Source organism: Gallus gallus, chromosome 24 (assembly GCF_016699485.2).
Source record: "Gallus gallus isolate bGalGal1 chromosome 24, bGalGal1.mat.broiler.GRCg7b, whole genome shotgun sequence".
NCBI lineage: Eukaryota > Metazoa > Chordata > Aves > Galliformes > Phasianidae > Gallus > Gallus gallus.
The window spans coordinates 3,787,081-3,801,453 of record NC_052555.1 but is presented as its reverse complement, the minus strand read 5'-3'; the positions used below and the strand labels follow the sequence as shown (position 1 = coordinate 3,801,453).

The 14,373-nt window shown below is 40.6% G+C and overlaps 1 protein-coding gene across 11 annotated transcripts in view; it reads left to right on the top strand.

Annotated features, from left to right (window-relative positions):
• ARHGEF12 (Rho guanine nucleotide exchange factor 12) overlaps positions 1-14,373 on the top strand; it is a 66,129-nt gene that overhangs the window by 35,454 nt on the left and 16,302 nt on the right. For 10 of the 11 annotated variants that reach the window (XM_040652160.2, XM_040652159.2, XM_046903858.1 and 7 more), the window contains 18 exons: positions 581-700; positions 1,181-1,315; positions 2,532-2,603; positions 3,344-3,436; positions 4,027-4,137; positions 4,649-4,747; positions 5,362-5,404; positions 5,802-5,907; positions 6,709-6,846; positions 7,355-7,387; positions 8,115-8,232; positions 9,220-9,325; positions 9,575-9,787; positions 10,236-10,365; positions 10,472-10,507; positions 11,103-11,257; positions 11,903-12,049; positions 12,810-12,895. In XM_040652160.2, the coding sequence (XP_040508094.1) occupies positions 581-700; positions 1,181-1,315; positions 2,532-2,603; positions 3,344-3,436; positions 4,027-4,137; positions 4,649-4,747; positions 5,362-5,404; positions 5,802-5,907; positions 6,709-6,846; positions 7,355-7,387; positions 8,115-8,232; positions 9,220-9,325; positions 9,575-9,787; positions 10,236-10,365; positions 10,472-10,507; positions 11,103-11,257; positions 11,903-12,049; positions 12,810-12,895 (1,941 nt within the window). The remainder of the gene's footprint in view (positions 1-580; positions 701-1,180; positions 1,316-2,531; positions 2,604-3,343; positions 3,437-4,026; positions 4,138-4,648; positions 4,748-5,361; positions 5,405-5,801; positions 5,908-6,708; positions 6,847-7,354; positions 7,388-8,114; positions 8,233-9,219; positions 9,326-9,574; positions 9,788-10,235; positions 10,366-10,471; positions 10,508-11,102; positions 11,258-11,902; positions 12,050-12,809; positions 12,896-14,373) is intronic. The other variant, XM_046903852.1, reaches the window with a different exon arrangement.

The following is a 14,373-nucleotide window of genomic DNA, read 5'->3' as shown; positions in this document are numbered from 1 at the left end:
AGGGGGGTAAAGGAAAGGGAAGGGGCTGAATTATAAGGAGTGGTTGTTGATGTTCAGTAGCATTTTCAGCATTCCTTAACGTGACTTGTGTTTTCATCTAGCTCTTCTGTATGCAGAGATCTAATTACTCTTACTGATCAGCTCTGCAGTTTTTAATCCTTGTCAGGGTAGGAAAAAAGCCAGCAGTGGGTGCTTTAAGTGGAAACGTACATATATGTCAGTCTGGTCTAATCCTAGGACACGTGAGCATCTGTGACTCAAACTAAGCATGAGTCATTTCTTGCTGGGAGCGTCAGTTGGCACAGTGCTCCTTGGTGGTGCTGAGTTACTGTGTCTTCAGCTGTATCCTCACTGCAGTTGTGATTATTTCAGTAGATCTCTAGATTGCAGTTATAGTTGTATGGCACAGGACAAAGGAGAGCTATTTAAAACAGACGTTCCATAGCATCTACAGTGGTTGTGCAAATGTGCTGAATATTTTAGATGTGTAAGTGGGATGAAGATTAGTGGTAGGCTGTAGTTGTAAGCTCTGATGCCGAGGAGATACTGAGTGATGAAACCTCATAAAACTACTTTTCAGTCTCTGCAAGAAGAGTACGGCCGATCTGCCAGCTCACGACTGCTCAGAGAGATACAGGAAACAAAGAAGCACATTACTCAGCTGCAGGAGCAGCTGTCCAAAGCCACAGGCTGTGCTCAGGTAACCAAATGTTTCAGGCTTCTCTGTGGTATGTTCTGGTTGAAAATTCTTGGGAGATGATGGTGTTCTGGGCAAGCAGGAGTTTCTTACCATGCTCTTCGGTGCTTGTACAGGCAGATGGCACCCTCTAGAGTTGAGTCTTGTGATATGCTGGCAGAAGCAATACAATGCAATGTCAGTATACTAAGCATGCTTTAGAGTGGACTTCCAAACAGTCTGTGAAAAGCTGCTTTTAAAGCAGTAGGTGCAACTTATGAAATGTATTAGTTTGCCTGAAAACGTGGTATGATTTTCTGTTATCTTTTCTTTATCTTTGCAACCTCTTTTGGGTACGTGAAGAAAGTTTTATTAATGGCTTATAAATATTTCTTTTATAAATGGGGTAGGCTGTCCAGGTTTTGAAACAGTTAATGTTTGAGTACTGTCTCTTGAAATATTTTACTGGCTCAGTGCTGCTCACAGCTCACTTTATCTTTTTAGGATGGAGTTTTGTCCTCCAGGTCTGTGGCAGAATCGCTGCAGGTCAGTGAAGTGGAGGCAGAGAGTGGGGATGCTCTGAGCAAACTGGATTACAGTAGTGACAGCCCCTCTCGACCAAACAGTGACATTGCTGATGTGAGTATTGTACAGCTCCATGATTTTGGTTCTGTACCTCTTGGATTTGCTTTCCTTGTGCAGATTTTTGAAGTGTGTGATGTTCTGTGTGTTACAGGCATGTGCCGTGTCTCAATAAGGCTGTGCATTTCTAGAACAGGCTTCTAAGTACTCACCAAAAACATTTCCCCAAGGAGTCATACCAGTGGAATTGGTTTTCCATTAGGGGCTGGGGATGAAGTAGTGTAGGTTTTGGGTCCTTACCCAGGATTAGATTTTCCTGGCACACTCCCTGTAACCAGACAAAGAAAGATGGATGGCAGCGTCTTTCTCAAAATTGAGAGAGGCCAATTAGAGTATCTTTTTAAGAGCACATTAATGTTCCAATTACGGTAGCTGTGACTCAGATCCAGTCACTGGGCAAGTTGCCATGAAAGTGAGGAAGAGCCTTACTTCTACCAAATAAGCTTCAATTATTGCCAACAGTAAAAGCTCTTAGTCTGTTCTCCCCTCAGTTATCAATCTGTGCTCATATGGTCTCCTTATTGGAGTGCCTTAACACCTAATCCTTAATTAAGTCACTGTCTGATTAGTGCAGTGGAATTGAGTCTCTGTGCTTGGGCTTTGACTTGAGTTTATTGTTTAAGTTAAGGATGTGGGAGCCAAAGCTGTGCCAGTAGTTGGAAGTGATAGGAAGCTGGGTCAGGTATATCTCCAGAATATGAGCACAGATGACTATTTCAAAATACTCCCCCGCCAATTCCTTATCTGATTAGAGGTGTCACTCATGTTTTTACGTAAGAAACACAGAACAAAATTCCTAGCTATCTTCCTAATACATGAATCCTGCCAATATTGGGAAATGAATAAGAGTGTAGCCAGAGAACTAGCAGCATGAGTACTACACAAACTGCAACAAGAGATGGAGAGAGCAAAGAGAAAGCTAAGGAGTGTACTGGCAGATTTGACAGCTCTGCCCTTACTCAATGCTTTTAGCATTCTTAATAAAACTACTTCTGCAGTGGGTTGTTCTCTGTTTTGTGTTGTTTTTTTTTTTTTGGTGGTGTTTGTTGTTGTTTGGAGCAGTGCACTTTGCCTGTTCATACCTCAACTGGTTAACAGTTCACTCTGAGAGAAAGGAAAACATTTGTCTGTTGTGGCTGAAAAACATACTGTACTGTTCTCATTTTCCTGGATTTGCTGTTACTCACCAGAACTGAACTTCCTTTTTTCCCAGAGTCCTCGCAGTGGCCTGAAGGAGCGGGTTTATCTGGATGAGAGCCCAGAGAAGACTGAGCTTCAAGATACTGTGAGTCCAAAACATAAAGAATCACAACAGCATCGCCTGTAATGGTCCCATTTTGCATGTTTTTTCCTCTCTTTTTAGATGAAGCACCCATAAACTTTGCATTAGAAAATGAAATGCAATTAAGGTTGTGCAGGGAATGTTAATTAGCTGAATAAATGTTTATGGAGCTTAAGAACAGGCCCATTTAGAGATGAGAAATAGATAATCAGCAGTAAAACAGCTGGACCTAAAACAGCTAGAGCTGTTATGCATGTTTTATTCCCTGAATTCAGTCCTAAATGAAAAACAATGTTTTTTCTTTAGGTCATTATGGCCTCAGGAGTGGATAGAAATGGAACATGGTTGGAAGTGCTAGTATTTTCCTTAGGATGACTTCTGAAGTATTTTTCCCTCATCTATATGACTTTCTGAAGTCATATTTCTCTATTTATACTAAGCTGACATTTGTCATTTGTTGCATGCTTAGTGTGCTCAGAAATCTGTAGATGATGCAATTGGTTTTGAGTCATCTGCTTTGACATTTCTGAATGCTTCCAATCTGGGAGAACTATGCTAGAAGGAATCTTTCAACTCTAAGCTTGTACGAGCTTAAATGAAGGCACTTGGGTTTCTGTTGAAATTTGAGGAGAATTAAAATGATAGTGGTATCTTTGACTGGGTGAAGAAAGATTACTGTTCCAAGGGAGTAACTGCAATACACTTCTCTTCCTTTCCCTTCTCCCACTCCTGACTCACCCCAGGATTCTCAGTCCAGCATTGGAAGTCCTTCATCCCGTGTGGGACCACAGATCATTGGAGCAGAGGATGATGACTTTGACACTGAGCAGGAGCAGGTGGGAATGACTTGTAGCCTCAGCCATTCTTCTTCCCATGTTGACCAGAATTCTATCTTTCTGTGCCTTAGTTTCATGTATTCCATGACTTGTTTATATTGAACTGTTCTCATGTTGAATTAAGAATTAGGGCATGTGATACCTGTTACTACTGATCATGCCAAATGGTAACACTTGGGGATTTTTTGTCTTTATTTCTTTGTTACTCTTCTTGAATTTCAAGAAAGCTTGAAGTTTTATTTGTTTTGTCTGGTTTCCTTTTGCTTATTAAGTTTCTTCTAACTGTTCTGCACTGTGGTCACAGCAATGTAGCTCACATGGCTTTTGACATACTCATTCTGAGTTACTTTAGCTCTCCTTTGTTCTGAGTTGTATTTCATTAAACTATATTCAGTGTTGTGAGATGTGTTTAAAAGGTGTGTTGTCATTGTAAGCCCTTCCTGGGATATTACAATGATACTGTGGAGGTTCTGGAATTGATCAGTTTCCATGTCAAACAAATGAAGTGCTAAGCTGTTGGAAGAAGCTTCTTGTTTTTTTGCACAGTAGCTTTCTTGAATAATTCAAATAGTTTCCATGGATCTCCACAGATAAATGGACAATGCAGTTGTTTCCAAAACATTGAGCTCCTGAAGTCTCGCCCAGCTCACCTGGCTGTTCTTCTGCACCATGTGGTGTCCCAGTTTGACCCTGCAGCATTGGTAAGATGTTCTAGAATTGTTTCCCTGGCCAAAATTTGTAGGCTAAACCAGAGTGTTTCAGGATCTCCCTATTCTTGTGTAGCATTACCAACAACATTGCTGGATTGGCAAGGAGAGAAATACAGATCCTTTGCAGGCATGAGGCTATTTCAAATAAAGGAAGAGAAGAATGAAGAGAACCGTCTCTATTACACTCAGCTGTTTACAAATAAATATTTAACTCTGAAGGCATTTAATTCCAGCCTAAGGTAGTGGGATGATCTCTGTCCCTTAGTTCTGAGTTGTGTAGTCTGATCTATTGTGTAGTCTGATTCTCCCTCTCCTGCACTGATTATGGGGCAGTGTAGCTGACCAGCTGAGGTTACCCGTTGGCTGGTTGGCTAAAGATAGCTAGGAAGGCTTTCAAATCAACAGTGCTGAATTATTTGCAAGACAGTGAAGAAAGATTTGAGTTAGGGGTGTTAGAAGACTTGTAGTATCTCTAATTTACTTCTCCTCCTGTTTCCCACAGTTGTGCTACCTTTACACAGACTTGTACAAGCAGACCAATGCGAAAGAGACTCGGCGTGTCTTCCTGGAGTTTTACCAGTTCTTCTTGGACCGAGCTGCAGTAGGTTCCAGACCTTTCTTTTGTTTTCATGCCCATTTAGGAAGTTGACTTTTACCTTTCTCTACTCTCTGAAGTGGAAAAAAACTAAGGAGTTACTCAAGCCTTCAAGAATCAAAAGGATTTTACTGTGTTGTTTAAAATATTACCATTGAATAAAGCGAAATAAATGCCAAATAGCCCCAGATGCCTGGAAATTCTATAAGTCACAGGAAATGCGTTGTCTGATAGGAAAAATAATTTGGTTATGTGCAATCTAGCTTCAGTTGTTATACACTGCTGCATGTACTGATGTGTCTGTTCTGAGGGTTAGGCAATTTCATATGTCTATTGGTAAGCCTGAGAAGCTTCTTTACCATCTCATGTTAGACTGCCACGTTGTGTTGCAGAGGCTATTATCACCTGCTTAGATGAAATCATCCTTGTGTATTATATTATATTTTATTTTATATATGTATGTATCTATTCAGGATGGAAACCTCCCCTATGATACGTTCAGCTGTTCAGGTTATATGATGCTCGGTTTGGAGGGCATTGTATTGTGCGCTTTGTATTGTGCATTTTATTGGGGTGCTGCTTGTTATATGTGCTCCTCCAGTATTCCTTTTCTTTTGCAGAATCTTAAAGTTCCAATACCAGATGAAATCTCCGTAGATCTAGGTAAGGCACTCCTGCCTTGGAAATCTGCTTTTCAGCTTCTACTGTTTGAGGCAGTCCCAGCAAATAACCGTGGGGTTGCTTCAGATGTACAGTACTGTGTATTTACTGACAGAGACAAAACAAATACTTGTTTCTTGTAGAGGATGTAGTGCATGCTCTAATAGATGCATTGGTGGTGGGAAGAACTGGCCATGTTGGCAAGTGTATCTTTTAGTCTAATGCTGGGTGTGACCAAAGCTATTTACACTTAATGCACTAAAATTCATGTTATCAATCAGTGGAAGGCAAAAGGGTATTCTTGGATGGTTTAAATTGTGTATGAGCTTTATTCTAAGGTAGCGTGAACTATCTCTCTTCTCAAAAGAATAATCTGTTAACTTTCTCTTCTGACTTACAGAGAAAAGAAGGCCAGAACTCATTCCAGAAGAGCTTCATCGCCACTATATACAAACTATGCAAGATAAAGTCTGTCCAGAAGTTCAGAGGAATCTGGAAGATTTCAGGTAACAGCAGTTGCCTGTACAGTTTGTGCTTAATTCATGCCTGATATGGAGGAAGTCCAAACTCAAGAAACATGACTGAATAGGAAGGTAGTGCTGGAGTGAGGGCTTACCCTGACCAATCTTTGGATGTTTTTTGATGCTGTGCTGCATGCAGTCAATTGCAAGATTAGTATAAAAGACTGGATTCTTCATTCTTGAAGTTATCGGAGTCATATCCTGTTATATTGTTACTTAATGGTGTTACATAAATCCTTCTTAGAATTGTAGAATCATTTGAGTTGGAAGAGACCTTTAAAGGTCATTGAGTCTAACGCCTCTGCATTGAACAGAGACACTGTATTTTTAATAAATGTATATCATTTTTTATTTTTACTCCCCTTTAGACAAGAAATAATCCACATTAGAGAGCTGTCATCTACAAATCATATAATTTGATAATTGATATGTACTTTCATATGCAGTCATGAGAGTGAGAGACCATCTCAAGATAATCTGTTCAGTAATTGGCTTCTTCATAGCTAAAAATATTCCAGTATATGCTTCAAGTATACGGTCTTGGAAGCTGCAAAAAGAATGCCCACTTTTACTTGGCCATTGCCATAGCTACTTCTCTTGATAAATGCTGTATAATGTTACCCTTCTGAAGGCCATCTTAGCTCTGTTTTAAGTGGGTGCAAATGTTATAGAGAAATGCCAAAAACCAACAGGACAACTTTTTTGACCTTCTGAGTGTCAGGAGGTTGCTATCCCTTGTTACAGGTCAGTATTTGTTTTGAAGTGATTCTTCTCTCTGTATTTCAGGCAGAAACGTAGTATGGGTTTGACCCTGGCAGAGGGGGAGTTGACCAAGTTGGATGCAGAAAGGGTTCGTGACCGGAACGCAGTGGAGAAGGAAAGAGCATGTGCAGAACAGATTATTGCCAAAATTGAGGAAGTCCTGTGAGTATTGGCAAGCATAATTGAGAGGGGTAAGAATGGTTTCATCCTGAACCTGACAAGTGCAGAGCAAAAGAGTTAGGAGCTACTCACAGAAGTGATTTGATAACCAGTACTTTTGCATTGCTTCCCTGTTTTGCTACTAATGTATCTCTGAGTAATTACAGCAAATTGTAAGGCAGTAGTTAATTAAAGTCCCTGTATCTTTTCAGGGAGGCTACTGCTCAAATAGGAGTGGCAATGCTTCCATTGTTGTCGTGTGTATTATTTGGTCTGAGTCCTTCACTTGGGCTGTAGAAACAGGGAGTTTCAGAACCTCGTTTGTCTTAAAATTGATAATGAACCCAATTTTTCCACCTGAACCTTCATTTTTGTTTACTTTTCCTTGGGGCTTTTTTAATATTGCAAAGGACACTTTGAACACAAGTACTGACACTCTGGGTAGATGTGACTGGGTATTAATTGTTAATTGAGTTTCTTTATTTACATTCTCGTTTACATTTTTACATAGGATGACATCCCAACCTTTGGAGGAAGACAAGAGGTAATGAAAGTTGTGTGGTCTTAGAAATAAGAACTCTCTTGCTGATGCTGGTTCTGCTGGCTCTGCTTTCTGCTGAGCAAAACAAGACAGCCCTCTGCTGGCTGTAACTCCAGACTTTCCCTTTCTAAATCTGCTGGCATAATTGTCTCCAGTTTGGAGCTTCAACCCCATGTTTTCAAACTCTCCTTGTTCTGAAGTTCATTGTCTGCGATTCACACCAGGAAAAGCTGTCAAGAGTTCATCTGTTTCTTTTGGTTTTGTTCTGTGGTTGTTTCAATCCAGTCTGATATTCATTATCTGTATGCTGTGCCTCATTTGGTTTATTTGACACCCTACAAACCAGCCTGTTAGCTTTTACTGTTCTTACAGCAACCAGACCTCTTACTGTACTGATTTTCAGTGTAACTCTAAACCATGATCTGACTTCAGATATGTGCTTAATTTGAGTTTACACCTGTGTAATTGGTAACATTTTAATTTTACCTCTTAGGCTGGTTCACCTTTTATATACTGCATCTTTTGTTTACAAGAAATTAGATTCTAATATTAGTTGAGTCTTTCCCCTTGTATGTAATGCATAGTTTTATATTAAAAAAAAAAAAGCTTCTGGTTTAACTGATTAATTTCTCCATGGAACTTTCACATTTGATGTGTTTTATTTCCTTGACAAAATGGATTTTTCCCAGTATATTTCTCCTTAACCTCCATCCTTGTATTTATTTGACAGTTCCACCATACAGTATGTGATTCTTACTTACATGAAGCACCTCGGAGTCAAAGCTAAAGAGGCTCGGAACCTGGAGCAGAAGCGTGGCCGTATTGGTTTCTTGCCAAAGATCAAGGTAGTAGTGTTGTAGCCAGCGTGCATTTGCTTAAAGCTGCTCAGCATGGATGCTTCATTAGCACTCAAAATATGCCTTTGTATGACTCATTGAAGTTGGTATGATTTTACTGCCTTAATTGTATCAAGAGCATCTAGGATTATGATGCTGCACAGAAAACCTAACAGTTGTGATTGGGTTATACATATGTCTTCAGATACTTGAGTTGTAATGAGTTTCACAGTTCTAACCGTATTCAAACTTTGGATGATAAATGTTTCATACATTACAGTCTTAAATCATTTGAGGATCTCATTATATCTATTTGGGCTATTGATCAGTATAGTTCAGTTTTTGTCTTTAGAAACTTGCCTAATAATGAGTTCTTTCACCCAAACTTCATCTCTGTGGGTGTGTGCAATCATCTCCCACGGTATGGGGATGTGTCTGGTCTCAGTAACTGTATATTTTCATCAACGTTCCATCTTCCTTTGAAATGTTAAGGCTGTCATAAGCAGTTCTGCACTGACAGTGTGAAAAGGTTAGATGGAGCATTAGCAGCCTTTCTGAAGTGATATGCTAAGTTGTATTTCTCCTTCCCAGATTAGAATCTGTATGGTTGTGAAGCTTTGGAGTCACAAGATGTTGTTCCTTAGAGAAACAAGGTGCTGCTGGTTGCTGTAAATGTGTCTCTTACCCCAGGGAGGAGAGTGTTTTTTAGCTCCTGCTAAGTTAAAACCAGGGTGTGAGTTTTTGCTTTTAACAGATGCATCTCTGAGGATGCTGTGACTCCATGCTGCTAACCCTGTTACACACCATTCATAAGCTGCTCGTGCTCTCTGTGCCTGTTGTGCTGTAGGATGCTGACCCCTGAATAAGTCGGTACAAATAAACTCGTACCAAACTGCTGATGCTGTTTGAAATAATTAGTCAATGCCTGAGTAAACAACTGAACCTGAAAAAAGTGAGTTACCTGTTTGCTTTGCTCTTCTGTCCTCTATATTATTGCAGCAAAGTATCAAGAAAGAGAAAGAAGGAGATGAAAAAGGAAAGAGGAGAGGCTTTCCTAATATCTTGGGCCCACCGAGGAGACCCAGCCGACATGACAGCAGTGCAAGTATGTCAGACAAGGAAATGTATGCACCCCAAGTATGAGCTTGAAAACCAATCAGACTCTTGTCTTTAAAAACAAAACAAAATACACATGCACAAAGAAAAGAAAAGCACTAAAAAGACTCAGCAGAATTTTCTTCTTTAAATTAAGATTTGCATACATTTTAACATATATAGGTATCCTGAAATACATCTGACTGTTGGGAACAGTTAAAAGCTCTTTCAGCCGTGTAACAACTCTGTGTTTGTTTAGTTGGCAGAGCCATGGAGATACAGAAGCAGCGCCATCAAAAGCACATCCCTGCAGTGCCTTCTGTTAGCCCAGAGCCTCCAGATTCAGGCAAAGTGCGCCAGAGTGGGTCCTCCAGCGATGGCACAGATGCGCCGTACCCACCTGCCAACCCAATGTCTCCTTTGGCAGTGGGTCCTTTTTCATCTCCAGAGGGAAACAAGGACAGTGAATCAGGTTAGGATGATACTGCTGTAGAGAGACTGTTATAAGTTGTATTTGGAGTGGAATATGGAAAGCACACTTCTATTGCAAGGAACCTGAGAAATGAAGATGTGTTTATGTCACAACACATAATCTTCCTCAGTGCTCAGTCATCTGGTCCTTGATCAAGTCAGGAAATCTTACCATGGCCAGAAATTACTGTCTGGTAGCTTTTGTCATGGTGTTGTTGGATCATTCAGTGAGAAAAAAAAACAGCCTGAGGTGCCTGCCTGCACAAATCAGTGTTGCCTGGAAACATACCTAATTGAGATTTTTCTTACCAAGCTTACAAATTCAGTTCTTCCAGCTCTGAGTTGGAATGAGGCTGTGAATGAAGAGGCTGTGAAGAGGTTGTGAAGATACACTCTAGTGTACTCTAATTTGATATGATTCTTGACGTTTCGTATTCGTTCCCTCTCAGGCTCGAAGCAGACGGGAGAAGCCCCACCTGCTAATGAGTGTGTGGATGGCACACCCCGCACACCCAATACTACTTTTGAATTCCCATCTCCCTTGGAAAACTTGCCAGAGGAGGAGGGAGAGTCAGAGAGGTAACTGTGGTGCCCCAGTGATCAGGATTTGGCAGTGGCTGTAGGACAGCTGTTGGTGGGCAGCCTGCAAGCGTGGTTCCCTCATACTTCCTTTCTTTCTTTGCAGAGTGGTCGACATGGGGACACCAAAGCCTTTTCGCAAGTAAGTATGCTTAAAAGTGTTGGAACTTGATTTGATTGACATTTTAATTGCTTATGAAGTAGAATGCAGCAGTGTTCGTTGTTCTGAGCCAGTACTTTGCTTGCGTGATCTTTCCTGTTCTTAAGTAACACATGGATGAAATGGAACACCTGTGCATAGGACAGGTGGAGCAGATCGTATGCAGATAAACCCTTTCACCTATGAGTGAAATACAGTAAGTGCTACATCTGCTGATTGGAATTGATGGGTGATGAAATTGAGATTCTCAGGTTTTCTTTTTAAATATGTTAGCTGTGTGTCTGCAAAGAAATAGTGACTTGCCCTTTCTCCGACTTGCTGTTTGACCCAAAGCAAATTATTTTTCTCTAATATTAGGAGATTTATGAAAATATTGCAAGAACAGATATTCACTCTTAGTTGTTCTGTAAAGGGCAAAATTGCAAAACATTCTTGGAGCTTCAGATATCTAACAGCTTATTGGAGAGCATATTTGTGTAATGCTTTACAACTGCTATGTACACTTATATTTTTCTCTTCTTTCTTCCTTGTATCCATGCCTAAAATGGGAGTGATGTGACATATTTTTTCTCGTTAGGATGGACAGCGTTGGTTTTGCAGATGTACAAAGTGAAGATGAGCTGTATGACTTTGACATGGACACAGACCCTCCTAACTGGCAGCAACTTGTAAGCCGAGAAGTGTTGATGGGGCTGAAACCCTACGAGATCAAGAGGCAAGAAGTGATTAATGGTGAGATGGATGTTGTTTTCCTGTCTTACCAAACAGAAAGTTGAAGTCTTGTCCTGCAGGGCTTTAGAGCTGTTAAAATCTAAAACGAGGTCTTTTCTCACCAATCTGTCCAATGTGTTGCTTTGTGTTTGAAGAGCTCATGTATGTGCAACTCATATTTGCTACTGAAAAGTATCCAGAGGTGAGACTGATCCTGTCCTTAGAGGAGAAATAATTAATATTCCAGTGTTTGGACACTGAAGAACCAGTTTGCAGTATCATGTTCTGTAAAAGAAAGTGAGAGGCGCTGCCTAGGCAGCTGGAAAACACATACAGTGTAGCCATTGTCAAACTTCATCCTCAAAACTTCATTTTAATTTCAGGTCCTGCAATCCTGCAGAGCACTCTGAGTAGCCAATACCAGCTTCTAGGAGCTCACTGTTTGTGTAGGCTAAATCGAGTCATGAATCAATTGGCTTCTCTGTTTCTTGAAACATGGAAGCATAGTAGAGTGTGGCACCACTGTGGAGCAGCCTGGGTGGAATGTAGATGAGGGAGATGTTTGCAAGTTCATACTTCTGATTTGTATTTGGTTCACGTTTGAGTCCACATTGTCACACTTCTTTAAGTCAGCGGTTACAATCCTGCCATCCTCTCTCTCTGCAGAGTTGTTTTACACTGAGAGAGCTCATGTCCGCACCCTGAAGGTTCTGCATAACGTTTTCTACCAGCGTGTCACCCGGGAAGGGATCCTCAACTCCAGTGACAAAAGGAAGATCTTCTCAAACCTGGAGGATATCCTGGGCCTTCATGGTAAGAGTGGCTGAGGTGCTTCTTGGCTTCACAGCCTGAGCTGGAATTCAGGGTACAAATATCTGAGAAAAGTTGACACGTACCCTGAAACAAGAGGCAGCCTCTCACAGCACTTCTCCCTCCCACACACTATTTTCCCCTTTCTGATTTGCAGAGATATTTTGATGAAGAGCACGTGTGCTCAGTAATTCAGATGCTTGCTTTTTTGTATCAGCATACACAGACTCTTGTACTCGTTCATGTTTGATGAAAACAGCAGTGCTTTGTAGGGTAATGTTCAGAAAGTTACAACTGTCGATGAGGAAAGCATGAAAAAGCCATGGAAGGATTGCTGTCTTGCAGGTGGTTTTGAAGGGTCACCGTTTCTAATTCTTTAGAGAAAGGACTGCTCAGAATCACAATTTCTGCTCTGTCAGTGAATAATCAGTTGTAAATTTTTAGGCAGGTGGCTTGGAGCGTGTTCTGCATGAGCCCTGGGTTTTTAAAAGGTCAGTGATATCGAACCTCAGAAAAGACAAGACTGGAAAGGTTCTTAGAGGTCATTTAAAGACAGGAAAGATAGAAGTGCAAAGAAGGGATATAACATTTTCTTACATATTCTACTAAATTCGTTACGTTGCAGGACACCTTTTTAATGTAATTGAAATCATTGCAAGTTCGGTCTTGTCTTAGAAGAAGTTTTATTTTAAAAGAAATGGAAAGTAAGGAAAATGAAGCACGCAAATGGTATTAATAAAATCTTTTTTCTTTTTTTTCTAAGTCGCATTGAATGATCAGATGAAAGCGGTCCGGAAAAGGAATGAGACTTCTGTTATTGACCAAATTGGGGAGGACTTGCTTTCTTGGGTAAGTTCCATTTTTATTCTTGAAAATGTGTTTCAGAAAATGACCAATGGTGTCAGAGGTTAATGAAGGTAATTCTCAGCTAATGGGAATTGAAGGTCTGAGAGCTGTTATTTGTGTGGAGCCAACAAAGAGCCAGGGAGAGAGATTCAGAGAAAAGCAGAAACAACTCAAAGGATTTTCATTTGACAAGAAGCAGGAGAAGAGAAGAAAACATTTCTTTCAGTGCATTGATAAAATAGAAACACAGTTTTGGAGACTTAAGATGAGAGCAGTACTTTGAGAAACGTAATAGCACAATTTATTGCACTGATATTGAAATAAGCCTTACGTCACCTTTGGTGCAGTTAAAGATATTTTAAAATCATGATTTCCAGTTGAAGAATTTGCATAGCTGAGCCTCTTCAAATTCATAGTGCTGTTGTAGGCTTTGTTTCAAATTTGAGATGCAAACAGTGGGAGCAGGAGTGAAAATCTGTTTGGTTTTTTTTTAGTCTCTCCTGGGAGTCTCCTGTTTTGTTGTTTGTTTTCAAGCCTACTTAATATGGGATTGAAGATTGATCTGCTTATTCTTTTCAGATGTTCATGCAGAAGTCTCTTGTGATTTATATTTTTGTAATCCTACCGTTTGTCTAGTATCCCAGAAAAAAGGGAAGAAAATGAAAATCAGATGTGGCTGGTAGTGAAAAACCTCTTTTAGTTCTCCCCTGTGTGTTGTGAAGAGCAAAAAATAGCTTGTGCATTCGTTTTTGAACAAGCTAAAGCAAGCTAGACCTTACAAGTGTGATCGTTACGTGTCCCTGACTAGAGTCTGGTTAAGTGGCTAACACACAAAAATCAAATTAGAATCTCATTCTCCAGAGTGAGTATTTTCAGAAGTTGCTTTTGCTGCATCACTGATTGGGCAGTAGGAATGGGAAGAGCTGCAGTGATAGTGTATCTATCCGTCATCTGTGGCACATTTCTCAGCTCTGCTCACGGCTGTCATTTTTCCCCAGCCATGTTTTTGTGTTTCTGTGTTACGTTCTTGTCCTTAAGCATGGCTAATCCCAGAGAAACAGCACCTTTTGGTCTTGGCTTTGTTGACCAGAGTCTGGTAAATAATCGCTGGTCATTCATCCGAATGCTGTTTTTGCACTTCTGTTACAGCCAACAGTGGGGGACTGTATTCTCTCCCTTGAATCTGCAGTGCATCTGGGGAGAGAACTGGAAATGCTGGGGGTGGTGACAGGAGAGCTGTAGGGTTTACACATAGCAGAGCTTTTAAATAGGCAGGACAAACAAAGGCTTAAAAACAATGTTTAAAATGATGTATTCCATGGAAGTAACTTCTCAGATATAGAACGCAAGTGAATGACAGAAAGCTGTGCTAAGGGAGGTTCAGGCTGGGCATTAGGCTTCCTAGCAAGGTGGTTGATGTCCCCAGGCTGTCTGCATTAATGGGGCATTTGAATAATGCCATCAGTAACATGCTTTGATGA